The sequence below is a fragment of the Azolla caroliniana genome, unplaced genomic scaffold (assembly GCF_043228905.1).
Source record: "Azolla caroliniana isolate FFs.n. ecotype wild unplaced genomic scaffold, voAzoCaro1.0.p SCAF_17, whole genome shotgun sequence".
Classification (NCBI taxonomy): domain Eukaryota; kingdom Viridiplantae; phylum Streptophyta; class Polypodiopsida; order Salviniales; family Salviniaceae; genus Azolla; species Azolla caroliniana.
In genome coordinates, this window is record NW_028230452.1 from 13,488,303 (window position 1) to 13,502,953 (window position 14,651).

General features: G+C 39.0%; 1 protein-coding gene across 1 annotated transcript in view; it reads right to left on the reverse strand.

The window, feature by feature from the left end:
• LOC147853196 (ubiquitin carboxyl-terminal hydrolase 3-like) overlaps positions 1-6,744 on the reverse strand; it is a 7,080-nt gene extending 336 nt beyond the window's left edge. Inside the window, exons 1-6 of the mRNA XM_087332843.1 lie at positions 6,398-6,744; positions 1,506-1,622; positions 720-818; positions 404-601; positions 146-327; positions 5-56 (exon numbers count right to left, since the gene is read on the reverse strand). Coding sequence (XP_087188969.1) covers positions 5-56; positions 146-327; positions 404-601; positions 720-818; positions 1,506-1,622; positions 6,398-6,514 — 765 coding nt within the window. The 5' untranslated portion in view covers positions 6,515-6,744. The remainder of the gene's footprint in view (positions 1-4; positions 57-145; positions 328-403; positions 602-719; positions 819-1,505; positions 1,623-6,397) is intronic.
• Between the last annotated feature and the right edge of the window lie 7,907 nt (positions 6,745-14,651).

The following is a 14,651-nucleotide window of genomic DNA, read 5'->3' on the forward strand; positions in this document are numbered from 1 at the left end:
AAGCAAGGATCCTGGGTGCAACCTTTATTTTCATCCTTTTTTGCGCCTCCTGCAAGCTGAAAAGAAGAAGCAAAGAACAGGATTCCAACATGTCAATACATATTATTAACATATAACATTTATGAATATTAAGAGAAGCATATACCTGCAACACTTATCACAAAAGAACTTATCCTCAGCATTCAGTGTTTCAGTGGAACTGAAATTGCGCAAACAGCTTGTGATTGAGCTATTCTGCTCTATATCCAAGCTAAGATCTAAAAATGTCTCATCTCTCGCAGTGATTGTCTCGCAGCATAGACATCGTGTTTCATTCGTCAAAATACCCTGAAAAGAAGTTCAGCTTATGATTGTCCTCAAGGGTAGGGATGCTATCAGAATAGCATATTATATATATACATACCTGGAACAGTTTGTGCACCCAGCTTCTTATAGGATGATTCTGGTCGGCACTACCTAGCCCATTTATTGTCCCATTGATTGCCTTCTCTTGTGCTGTGTTTCCTGGAGCCACTGCATCTCCATTTGCATTTGTCTTCGCTTCTTTCTCAAGTATATCAACTAGTTCATTCAGCAGATAATTCAGGAATTCATGCGCATCCTACAACAACATTTACAACAAATACATAAAATATTAACGACAAATACACAAAATGTACAGGCTTCAATAGTGCTTGAATAGCATAGCATACCATGTATTTAGGAAAATATTCAATTACCTGGTGCATATAGCTTCGAAAAAGCTCATTTTGTTTTTTAACACGTTGTACGAATCGTTTTGGGGCAATAACTCCGGTCTTCTTCTTTTGATAATTGATCTGCCAAATCCACCTCCATGAATCAAACAAAACAGACACAATTGATGCACCACCTATGTTGAGCCATAGCTTCACAGAGCTACAACCCAGCTCAAAGTGGTCCATCAGTCAAACTTTAAACGATACTATGGTATTATGTATGTAGCCATACGATATTTATTCTTTTCATTCCCGTGCTTCAAAACTAGAAATAATTTTATTGAATTGAGAGCAAGCCAAATCTGCACTGCACAAGAAGTTCCATCTCAAAATGTGTTGACTTATCAACAAATACATGTGTAGAATGGAACACAATTTACATCATCTCTCATTATATCAATGATTGCGTAGCCAGACAGCCTCATAAGAATGTTCCATAATTAACATGCAGACAATCTATAAAGCAACTGCAGTGTTGTCCAATTTCCTTTACCCTCTGCAAAAATTATATATGATTACGATGCAAATTGCAATACTCCGTATGGAATTCAAGAAAAGTTACAATCTGTGCCAGACAATGTGTAGACATCCTATAATTTAACTGCATTAAACTATAGTCTATCAAGCATTTTTCAAGCAGCTCAATAAAGCATTGCTTGATATCTTATTGTTTCTTAATAGCTCAGGAAAAGCAATAAAACCACCATCAAATTTGTAATCATCAACACAGTACAAATAATCGAATGTAGGTAGGAACCAACTACTAACCTGTACAAAGAGCTCGGATAAGCATGTGAGCAGATTCTCATCACTCTCTCCAACTGTCTTAGTATGACCTCCATACTCCAGAACTCTGTCCCTAAAAGGCACACAGAAGTAAAGTGCCTGTGCAAAAGATATAAAATCAATTACTTATGAGAAATCATATAATTCAATTAAATAAATGCAATTATACATAATAAATCTACACATGAAGTGTTTAAAATTCAATAAAGGCCACCATAGTCTATGTAATGATATTGACGCATCGGCAAGTATTTGTTAGCTCCCGAAATAGAGTTTCCTCTGGACACCATTTATCACATACAATAGGTTCCTATCACACGTTGTACATATAAATGAATCATGTACACATTATACTTGTTAATGTCCTTGCGTTGAACCTTGCTTGGAATCAACATGTTCCAAGTAATCATAGCATTGCTCTTCACTTTGAAGTGAAAGAAGCATTACAGGCAACAGTAAGTCAACAGTCTAAAAAGTCTCTCCCATAGGTTACACCGATACAAAGTAAATTTTAATCCTTAAAAATGGTCAGATTTGACTTTACCCATTTCAAAATCTCACTTCTGCTTTAGCGGTATTAATTTTCAGACTTCAAAAACCCTTAGTTGTTCAATATTCTCCTCTTTCCATCACCTTTGATGAGTTGAAGACAAAAAATCGTGGAAAAGCTTTCATGTGTATGTTCATCAGATTGTAGAGTTGTTTTTATGTATCCATAGCACCAAGCCCCAGTTGGATAGTGTGGACCTCTCTCACTTGTAGAAATGACATTTCAAAATGTCGCATTTAAGAAAACATATTTTCAATGATACATTTTTAAGCTTCAAAACTATATCCTTCCTCAAAGTTTCTCATCCATGTACACCTTTTCTTCGCCTTTTCCGCATCTACAGGCGCCTGCACATTTCCCTAATCTTTGCTTATTTCTTAAGTACATTAGTACAATACTCAAAAATATCTTAATTGCTGGAGGGAGAAATTACATCTGAATTTACAAAAAAATTATGGAATGATCTAAATACAATGAGACTGTAAAATCATTGTCAAAATCCTCTACCTGCAAGCGCAGAATTTCAAATAATCATATGTAGTTGCACAAGGTACCACCTAGTATGGATTTGGATTGAATACCCATTGCCCATGTTTTGGCTTGGAACTTTCTTTTGTACCATAATATTCCATAAACTGATAGCAGGTAGTATTTTTCTCAATGATTTTCTCACATGCCTAAACATTATGCAACTTAAATCAAAATATCATTGCCTTGATCTTTTACTTATTTCTAGTCACCAGTATCTAGAACTTGTTCACAGTTGGTGAAGGTGAAGGTGGTGATCACTGTGTGTTGTTTGTGAGGGTCATGGAAAGATTAGCATGGACAGCATTGATCAGGCAGGGTCAAATGGTGGATTTCTTCATGGTTTGGGTGGCTTCCCTGGTCAGAATTAAGGGGTATGTTTGGGTCTAGGTGGTGAATCATTGTTGGGCTTTTTGACCATAAATTTTCTATTGGTTCATGGGTTAAGTGGATAATTATGTATGGGGGTGAGGTTGGTGATGATGGAGTATTGTGTTGTCTCATAGGCTGTGTGAATCCCTATTCAAAGGCCTTGACATTGATAGTTATGTAACCATAATGGTAAACAGCTTTCTTGCCTTAGGCAAGTATGATCTATGACGTACAGTGTTTTCTATGGTCTATTTGCATCCTGACCAAGTCATCATTAAGGTAGATAATGGGAGATCAAATTCCTATAGTATGACTCATGGAGGACAGCAATTCTTTTTTGTGAAGGGGATTGCTCTTACTTGTGACATCTGAGCTTTGTACAAAGTGTCCTTTCTTGGATGCAGAATCTGGTGACTCAAAGATGCCTGTGACTTGCACATTGTATGCACAATCATCCACTTCATCCATGAACTAATAGAAACTTATGGTCAAAATGTTCAACAAGGACCCTTAACAGTTAGACACAACCATAAACTTTGATGTTGTCACTCCCAAATCTCTACATATTCCATATCTCAACCATCAACAGTTTTCCTTACCACACAATGTCAAGATGCCACATTCCTAGTAACATTCCCAAAATTATTCGTAGAAAAAGAAATGTAAACAGATATATCAAGGACTTTGTAAAAATGTAGGTCTTGGGGAGAGTATACAAAAATATCCCGCAAGAAAATGGGAACCTTCATGCAACAAAAGTCACACTTATGAGAAATCTTCATCTCACAAAAGGTTTAGAAGCATCCAGTGCCTTCAACATTGACAACCATCTGACTACAAGGTGAACACCTCATATATGCATTAAGCACACTTACCTTATTTTCGCAGACATGTTCAATAGGACCTTCCCAACATGTGGACCATGCAAACAATTGCATGTCACCATCAGGCGCCCTCCAACCAAGGAAATATTGATTATCATGATTAACCACACATTCACCAAATTTTATGGAGCAGTGCTTTTAGCGGAACTCACCAATTACACTATGACTCCAGGCAAAAGAAAAAGTTTAATGTACCACCAACCACATACTTATGTTGGTTTGAGCCAAGGAATATTCATAAAAGAAAGTATGGATTCTTTGTAGATTTCCGCAATCTAGAAAAGGGAAAGTATCCTACAAAGACTCCCTTCTCTTAAAACTCCCTCAAGTGTGAACAAGAATGTCCATTCTCCCCTGCGCTCTTTGGAATCTAAATCGACAATGTAACCATTTACATCGTACATGAAGGCAACAAGGGAACCATATTTTTCTTTACACTGATGACATTGTCTTGATTTTTGAATCTAGTGCAGGTCTAAATATCATCTCAATGCCCTGGATGGTTTTTGCAAACAGAAAGCGCTATTGATAAATTGATGAGAGACTAAACCATAATCCTCAACAAACCAGCATTGAATTGACAACAAACTGTCATCACCTTATCAGGAGGGCAAGTTGAACTAGTAGATTTCTATGTTTATCTAGGAGTCACATTTACAAGCAAAACTAGGCGCTTCTCTATTATCCAAACGCCATGGATTGAGTCTCTCGGGTCTATGAAGCTCTGGCTATTCTAGAACAGTAATGCCACTAGGCATCTCATGTACAATGAGAAATACAGGCTGATGATATGTCACGAGGCCTACGTCCCACATGACTTCATTGGAGCTGAACTGGCCACATCCGAGTTCATTCCAATGTTGAATCTCATAAACCAGATCCAAACCATGCCATGTCAAACAATTACACACATGAGGCTTGAACCATTGAAGAAAATGATAACAAACCCAAGAGACGAACTACATGTAAGGAATCTGGATGTGTCCAAGGAAATCATAATGAAACACAAAGAAGGATTACAGTAACTCACAATGGATCAAGTGGTTCAACAACAATGGCCTCAATATCGAGAACTTGCCACCCTTCCAACAACATACACCTCTCTAAAGTGGTGAATGAAACAAAGTATTGCAGCAAGACATATGACCATTCTATACCCAAAAGTCTTGGATCACATTAAGAAAGCTTCTTCCCACAGAGATAATTTCATGAACTTCTCAATAAAGGATATAGCAGCATGGACCCCGATTGTGCCTTGTGTGGAAAATTAGTAATATCACCTCCAGTACAGACGAGTGATCATCCCTCCAACAAGCAAGCGATTCTATGTGCAAAGATGCAAAAACAAGACAGTGGGAGAATATTAGGATCAATCCCTGAAGCGGATATAACCATTTTGCTGCATTGTTACAGAGGTAGAATAGTTGGGACAATCACTTTGCATAAAAATATTTTGAAATCAATTTTTGTGTCATGAAGTCGTCTAGATCATAGAATAAGTAAGGTATTCCATGTGACATTGATAATGGGAACCACAAATACACCTGATAGAGTCAATCCTGATGCACAAATACTCATACTTATTTCAGCAGAACTATTTGAAATACAAGTTGACAAATGCAAGGAAATGTTTATGTGAACTGTGGACATGTCATTTTTCCCAAAAAACATCAATTTTTATTACTTTTAGATAATGATAGATAGAAATGATGTCAGTGACAAGTGTTAACCAAACTAATTGGCACAAACCAGCTTTCCAACTGTGCAAGAAAAGATAAGAGTTCAGCAAAAAGAACAGATAACCAACTAGAGGTCAAATACACAAACCTGAAAGGTTTTCAAAATTATGTGAAGGAGAAGTTGAGAGTGGGGCACATTTTGTGTGCAGGTGCCTAGCTAACGACCACATCCAAAATAAGTATGCCAACTTTAATGTGAACTTCACCACTAACAAGATGCCAAGGAGTCAACATAGACAGAGCAGAGGAATGCTAGCAACAGAGACCAAGAATACTGGGACACAAGGTACATGTACTATACCATCACCAAATCATGGAGATCGTTGCTGACTATGTCCAATCCACCCGAGGACACCCAGATTCACTTGTTTCTCTCACCACTACTCAGCCATACATATTCCTTTCTTAATGCATGTAAACCATCTCCAAAATTATTCCAGCGCATGCATTCAGAAAACTATCATAGAACTTTAGGAAATCTCTCTCTCTCTCTCTCTCTCTCTCTCTCTCTCTCTCCCATGTGATTCAAAATGATCAGAAGTGAGACCTCAATAAAAACAGAAAAATCAAGATCTTCCGATTAGTCTGCTTATTTTTCTTCTTCTTCTTCTTCCTCCTCCTCCTCCTCAGTAAATGTCTCACATTCAGATCTTCTTATTCTAAGCATCAGAAACTAAGATTTAAACACAGATCAAAAACACGATCGTCAAGGGTTTGATACAGAAAAAACAAAAACAAAGACAAAGTCACAGAGAGAGAGAGAGAGGGAGGGAGGGAGATGGAAGGGAAGAACAAGGGAACCTGCAGAACGCTGTTGCAGTAGCAAGTGTTCCCGAAATTCTCGAGTCCAAAATAGTGCTCTCCTTCTGGGAACTGATCGCCGAGTGCCTTTTCGAGCTTGGATCCGGATATCCCCATGGCTCCTTCTCTTCCTCAGCCGGCCTGCCACCCGGTCTTCTGTCTTTCTTTCTTCCTTCCTTCTTCCTTCCTTCTTCCTTCTGTCTTTCTTTCTTGATTGCTTCTTCTTCTTCTTCTTCTTCTTCTTCTTCCTTTCTGTCTGCTTTCGTCGTCGTCGTCGTCTTCTTCTTCTTCTTCTTCTTCTTCTTCTTCTTCTTCCTTTCTGTCTGCTTTCGTCGTCGTCTTCTTCTTCTTCTTCTTCTTCTTCTTCTTCTTAATTATTTCTGTCTTCTTCTTTCTTCCTTTCTGTCTTCTTCTTCTTCTTCTTCTTCTTCTTCTTAATCCTTTCTGTCTTCTTCTTCCTTCTTCCTTCTATACATACTACTTTGTGGTAATGAGAGTGATGGTTATGGTGATGGCGACAGAAGGATCATGAGTCATGAGGATGCAAGCATAGAAAGGCATATGATGGTCATGGGTCATGGGTCATGGGTCATGGGTTTGGGTCTGTCTAAATGCCCTCATAAATCAACATAAATCCACTTTAAACATCGTAAACCCAAATGCACCGGTCCGCGAAACCACTCAAGCTATGTTTATGGCTCATCCGAAGATGATGGCAAGATGTGGCCACAATTCTTGTAACAATCAACATTTGAGTCCCTTGATCTAAAGGTCAAGGCATCACAATGCAAGCATCGAATCATCTCTATCGCACATATTGGCAACCGCCTCCTAGCTTGACTTGCGCCTCTTTGCATTTTTCCAATGTGTGCCTTGCAAGTGTTTGGGGAGCTGCCAATAAGATCTTGTGAAATGTTGATTGATGTTCCCCGAACCTATAACTCACAAGGTCTAATGGACTAGCCTTGGACTTATGATATGCTTCCTTACGCATGCTCATCCGTGCCACATGTTGTGCGCAACCAACATAAAAAAGGTCATCTTTGCAACAACTTATAACGTTTGGAGCCACCGGTAAATAGTACGCATCTGGTCTACTTCCCGGTACATGACCCGTATGAGGTCCATATATTGAAAGGGTCATTGTCCCATGGTCAACCCCGCCATTCATTTGAGTGTTCACATGAAAAGTACACCCACATCGAGATGAATGCTTTCTACGTCGAGTGCACGAATATTGCTTGTTGGCCACGCCGGATTGGTGACAATTATACCTAGTCACATGTGCACCCCTTATGGCCCCAGTATGGAAGCGTGTGTGACACCTCAATTGAACATCTATGAGCATATCATCAACCTTATGGGCCTCTATCTTGATCACTTCTATGGGTCTAGACTTTTTATATTTCACGACACTTGTCCCCTCCGTGTCAGATGGAGTTAACCTCGACACAACTTGACAACCACATCGGTCAACCACTTCTTTCACATACGCATTAGGGATCCCATGGTCACAAAAGGTCATTGGACCAAAGTCTCTTTAACTCTGTCAAAGTACCCGTCAAAGAACATTGCAATGCGCCACAATGTGACGCCAATACTATCTCCCTCCATTTCTCAACGTGCGTAACTTGAAGATGAGGCGATGCCTTAAGGTGTATTGCATTCTCATTTCTAAGCATGAGAGGACTCTTCATGCACCTCCATGCATGTAAATTAAGAGGTGCAACCCTTGCGATTGTGCTTAATGTTTCAAACGTTACCTTAACTTGACCCGATAAATCTTTAAGCATTAAATCGTACGTTTTTTAATAGGTTGGGCGACCTAGATTATGATCACAAGTTGTTTTAAAAAATGGTTGGGTGACCTGGTTTATGACAGAGAATGATTTTTAATAGGTTTGGGTGACCTTCTTTATTACCATCGATGTTTTTTACGAGGGTTGGGTGACCTGCTTATAATGTTTTCCATATTTTAACAGGTTGGGCGACCTGGATTATGAGAGAATGATTTTTAAGAGGTTTGGGTGACCTGGGTTATGAGAGAATTATTTTTAAGAGGTTTGGGCAACCTGGTTTATTACCATTGATGTTTTTTACAAGGGTTGGGCGATCGATATCTTTGAAAACAACTTTTTCGAATCAACTAATACAATTCAGAGAAAATAATAAGATCAACTTTTTCGAATCAGCTTTGAAAACATCTGACTCAACTCAGCTGACACAAATTAGAGAAACTTGAGATTGGTTTAAAACAACAAATCAATTGGAGATCACAACTTGAGATTGGTTTAAAACAACAAATCAACTTTAGATCACAACTTGAGATAAACACTTGTTGTAAACAACTTTTCCATTAATAAGTACTCGTGAGATTGTCCATGAATCTTCTGAGTGATCTCTGACGCTCGTAGCTATTAAAGCATGCCCCCGAAGTACCCTCCTCCTCCTCTATACGCATCCCTCGTGGTAAGACTATGTCTATTCCATGTTCCCTACGTAAATGTGATTCCATGTCACTTTTTTTGTGATACCACCTTGGAAAGAGGCGACAATACTCAATATAGATACACGCACGGGCCTTGTTCCCATTTGCATCTCTTCCAACCTTATACAACAAGTTTGGGCTAGGAGCATCTGTTCCTTCTGTATGTATTACATATTTAAGATTGACATAAATATTGGCATAAAGATTGACATATTACGACGACACCAAATCCACATACCATTTGGAGGACCATCTTGGTCGAATGTTGCCATGACATGTATCGGCTCGATCTGAGGCGGATGAACCACTAGTGTCTGATCCATTCTCTCCCCACCCTTAGACATGTTGGTTGTCGATCTTCTCCAATGTCTTCTAACAAAGACCCTTTAACAAATCACGAGTCAACATACATGCATCACACCTTATTACCAGTATTAGGGGAGATTGGTTCGTGATATGCCTCTCTTGAGTTGGATATATGTCATTGTTATTGGAATCCCACCAATCTTTGTACTTGGACTTGGAAGCCATCTACCACCATTCAAGTAATCAAACATTTTCCGAATTTAATACTCAAACACACACAATATTAAGATTAAGCAAGCAATCATACATACAGTGAAAAAATTTTAATCTCTAAATATAAATGCAATAATATCCCAAACATTAAGATGCAACGAGTTTGAAGAAAGACGGATATAAGATGCCAAAATGGCCTATAAGACGAACAACAAGTTACACTAAAAATTTCGTCTCATATTTCAGAACAACAAACCAAAAAATAAACGTAACTAAGTAAATAAGTAAATAAGTTGGTCCATGATGGAGAGGTCGTTGAAGTGAGGGTAACTTATTTTAAGAGACCTCTCAAAATTCTGTCACCATGCAACATAACAATGTTTACATCCATCTTACCATCACTTCTAAAGCTTTTATTCCTTCAGAGCATTGCAAGAAACATCTTAAACTTTTGCACACATGAACTAGCCTTCTTTGATGTAAGAGGTCACCCTCATCAGTGAACATAATGTACTACAAAAGAGGGATCATATCTCTATAAAGGCTTCCTTAATATAGTAGACATTGTTATTTATTTATTTTAAACTATCCTCCATTAGTATTAAAATTAAAGTGGCCAAAGGGAAGATACAAGATAATCCAACATTACAATGAATATTGTGTAGCCATGTTAATTGACCGTAGCCAATCTTTCTAGATAAAGATAAATCTTTTTTTTTTCTAGCCAATCTTATTCATATTCGGCATCCAAGAATAATGTTTCATCCAAACAACCCCTTTCTTTCAATCTCAACATGCATCTCACGTCCCTTCAGAATCTCCTTGCATTTTTAGTGTCTTTGCACTTGCAATACATGATCTGTTATTTTCTTTTCAACTTTTGCACCAGAATTCGAAAGAACCCTACTGCATGTAAGAGTTCATCATATCCAGATGAACCTACCATATGAAAATACTGGTTCTCTACTACAATCCAATCTCCTCAAACCCTCATGAAAATTTACTTCTGCCTCTGCCACCATCTTCGCTCATCGTTGTATAAACTAATAAATAAATAAATGTGCTTCAAAATATTTCCACATCAGCCATCTCGCCATTTTCCATGAAATTCCTGTATAGACAACAAAGAAAACGAATTAGTTGTCCTCATCTACTCATGACATTTTGCTTCAACCCTCGACAACATCCTCACTCATCCTTTCAAAAATAAATCAGCTTCCTTTTCCACAACATCCATCTTGCAAGTCATCGCATGAGTCTAGTATCTCTCTATTTTCAGCAATTTCCTGTACATACACAAAACATAATTAATCCACTCTCCTCAAACCCTCATAAAACCTTGCTTCTACCTCTGCCACCATCTTCACTCATCGTTCTGAAAACTCAACTCTCTACAACATCCTCACTCATCCTTTCAAAATTAAATCAATTTCCTTTTCTACTACAAACATCTTGTCATTCATCGCCGAGTCATGTACCTGCAAAAACCATAATGAATCCACTCTCTTGAAACCCTCATGAAACCTTGCTTCTACCTCCGCCACCATCTTGACTCATCATTTCAAAATTAAATCAACTTCATTTTCCACTACAACTATCTTGCCATTCATCGCCCAAGTCTTGTACCTACAAAAACCAGAATGAATCCACTCTCCTCAAAACCTCATGAAACCTTGCTTCTGCCTCCGCCACCATCTTCACTCATCCTTTCAAAATTAAATCAGCTTTATTTTTCACTACAACCATCTTGCCATTCATCGCCCGAGTCTTGTACCTACAAAAAAACCAGAATGAATCCACTCTCCTCAAACCCTCATGAAACCTTGCTTCTGCCTCCACCACCATCTTCACTCATCATTCTAAAAATTGAAAATAAATAAGTTTGCTTCAAAAAAACTTCCACATCAACCATCTCGCCATTTTCCATCAAAATCCTCTCCATTTTCAACACTTTCTTGTATATACACACTCCTCAGACCATCATGAAAATTTGTATCTGCCTCCATCCCCATCTTCATTCATCGTTCTAAAAGTTAAAATAACTAAATCTGCTTCAAAAACATTCCCATAGCAACCCTCTCGCCATTTTCACCAAATTCCTGTATAGACAACAAACAAAATGGATGAACTGTCCTCACCCCCTCATGAAATCCTGCTTCAACCCTCAACAACATCCTCACTCATCCTTGTAGCATATATCATATTCATTTTCCACATCCACTATCTTACCATTCATCGCTCGAGTCCCGAATCCAACAACCTACTTCCACGAACGGAGTAAGTCACCTATGCCTCCACCACCTCCATCTTGAGTCATGTTGTCTACACTATGAATGGTGCTGGTGGGGGAAACAACCAACAAGGTGGAACGTAATTCCACCTAACATCATCACCTACATCCAACATAATAGGAATAGATGCCCAAACTCTACGAATTCTTCTTCTTTTCCGGTTAGCTTTATTTCCATAACCCTTATAACTATCATACTCACCTTTTACTATATGTATCAATAATTCCCAAAAGGTCTTAACCTGATCCACAACATGAATTTGTTCATCATTGTATAGTTTGGAACACCTCGCTTTCCACAAAACCCATAGGGCCAAAGAGGAAACAATTTGCCAAACATAACACCGCGAGAAGAACTTGATTCCCGGTATGGAGATTGAAATAGAATACACTTGAAAACTTTTTACATGTAAAGTCAATGAAGGAATTATGATAATGATAAAAAGCCTTTTGTTGACCCAACGTTCCCCAAAATACTACACCCCACGTGAAAATGGCTGACCTATACTTACGACCTAATAACCTAAGAATTCGAAACCAAAAACTTTTGGCCGCAACACATTCCCAAAAAACATGATGTAATGTCTCAACTGCAAACCCACACATAACACATTATCTATCAGGCATTGTTCCCCTCAATAAACCTCATACTAGTAAGGATAATGAATCATCAACCATCGAAAATGTAATACCTTATTCATACACTTAAGTGACCAAAATTGTTTCCAAAACTTCAACATATGCGAGGATGACACATTACCTTCCTCCCAATATTTTTTCCCTACAGGTGCCGATTACATCTGCTTCAAAAGAAAATTCCTTCCAAACGCCACATAAAATGTGAAGAATGGGAGGACCTTCGTTTGCGAAGTGTTGGATCTCGACAACTTCCAACCATAATCAGACGGATCCCAATGCAAATCAACAATTGGCCTAGATTGTAAAACCCAAATATGAGATGAATATTTAGCAATTAAGGGATTAGAATCTATGAAGATCTTTTTATCTAATCGAACAATTACTCACACTGGTAACTGATTTGCAGAAGACATAATTGGAGCCTCCTCCTCCACTAAAAACAACCTACCATTATCTAGAACTTCATAAAAATAAAGTAGACATTGTTACCCAATGATCTACATTATCATGCATGTATCTACTTTAGTAGGGAGCCTGAAAGCTACATTAAGCCATTGCTCATCATTCATAGCCATATTTCCAACATTATTTATTGGCTGCTCATGTCCTCCAAGTGCATGCAATGGCTATCCAACATCGTATTATAACATTTTCACAGGCTCATCATGACTTTTAGCTGGTTGTGTACATTGTGATCTCCATGGCTATCGGGCTATTCTGAAATCTAGCTTTTTGTTATGTTTCTTATGGCATCAATCAAAATCTGGGCTTTTTTTAATGCCATAACATATCTAACACATAGATTGCAAGTTGCCAGTGACACAATCCCTCAACTATCATTTCCATATGTAAAGAAAATCAGAAAAAGTGATGTAATAGGGTTTAGTACATACCTGGGAATAGCAGGGGAAGAGATTGATTGCTGCGTATGTCGAACCCTAAACTTGGAAGATACTTTTCTTTCCCGGCAAAAAGAACCTGTCAATCTCGTTTGAAAAAATGAGAGATAATGACAGGTTTCAGGGTTTTATAGTCGTCGGTTGGTCGACCTGCTTCAATGATTAAGTTGGTTGGGCGACCAACTTAATATAAACTTACCTGCGGTTGGGCAACCTGCTTAAACCGGTCACCCAACCGTTTTAAAATATAACTCAGTTGGGCGACCTTTGAACAACTTTTTTTTTCGCGTCCTCTTTCTTATCAAAATCTAACGATGCAAATCGTACGTGCCTTCCTCTGAGCGACCTGCACCATCTGTGGCCACGATTCCCTCGCCAACCCTCTTTATGATTTGTGTCATAATAGACACGTTGGGGTCTAGGTCATGTCATGGTCATGGTGAGGGCGATGGGCGAGGCAATGCCATGTTGATGCTGAGGGACAAACCATGAGACATTCCATCCCATCGTCAACCATAACCCATCTGCCACATATGATGATATGTACGCTTGTTTGTAAGCATGATCGACCAACACATATATCATCCAACCACCCACCAACATACATCTAAAATACCTGGCTTTGGTGTGGTGTAGTCTATAGGGGTTGTCTTACCCAGACATGATCCCCAGATCTTGGACCTCTCGGACTTTATCTGAACTCAACTCTCTTTGATCACGAGATGGATGAAGTCCACTCACTTGCTCAGGTTTTCAAGAGGCCCGAAAACATGTTGCAACCCCCCCATTGTCCAAAATCCGAAGCATTTGTTGAAGCTCGCGGTGTCAAACATTGTAGAATTGTGTGGCCAAACCCCCTTTGTGATCCCCATCCAGAGCATTTGTTGAAGCTCGTAGTGTCGAACATTGTAGAGGCGTGTGGCCAAAACTCCCTTGTGATCCCCATCCAGAGCATTTGTTGAAGCTCGTAGTGTCGAACATTGTAGAGGCGTGTGGCCAAAACTCCCTTGTGATCCCCATCCAGAGCATTTGTTGAAGCTCGTAGTGTCGAACATTGTAGAGGCGTGTGGCCAAAACTCCCTTGTGATCCCCATCCAGAGCATTTGTTGAAGCTCGTAGTGTCGAACATTGTAGAGGCGTGTGGCCAAAACTCCCTTGTGATCCCCATCTAAAGCATTTGTCGAACCTCATAGTGTCAACTATTGTAGAAGCATGTGCAAAACCCTCCTCCTATCCCCATTTACATGTTTGTTGAAGTTCGTGGTGTCGAACATTGCAGGGGCACATGGCAAAACCCATGTTACCTTCAAAGGGGGCAACAACATGTACCTCATACCACACGTACCTTTGTTTTCATATCTTCATTTTGTTCCATATGTTAACCATTATATGGGCCCATCGCACCTAACTACGTATACT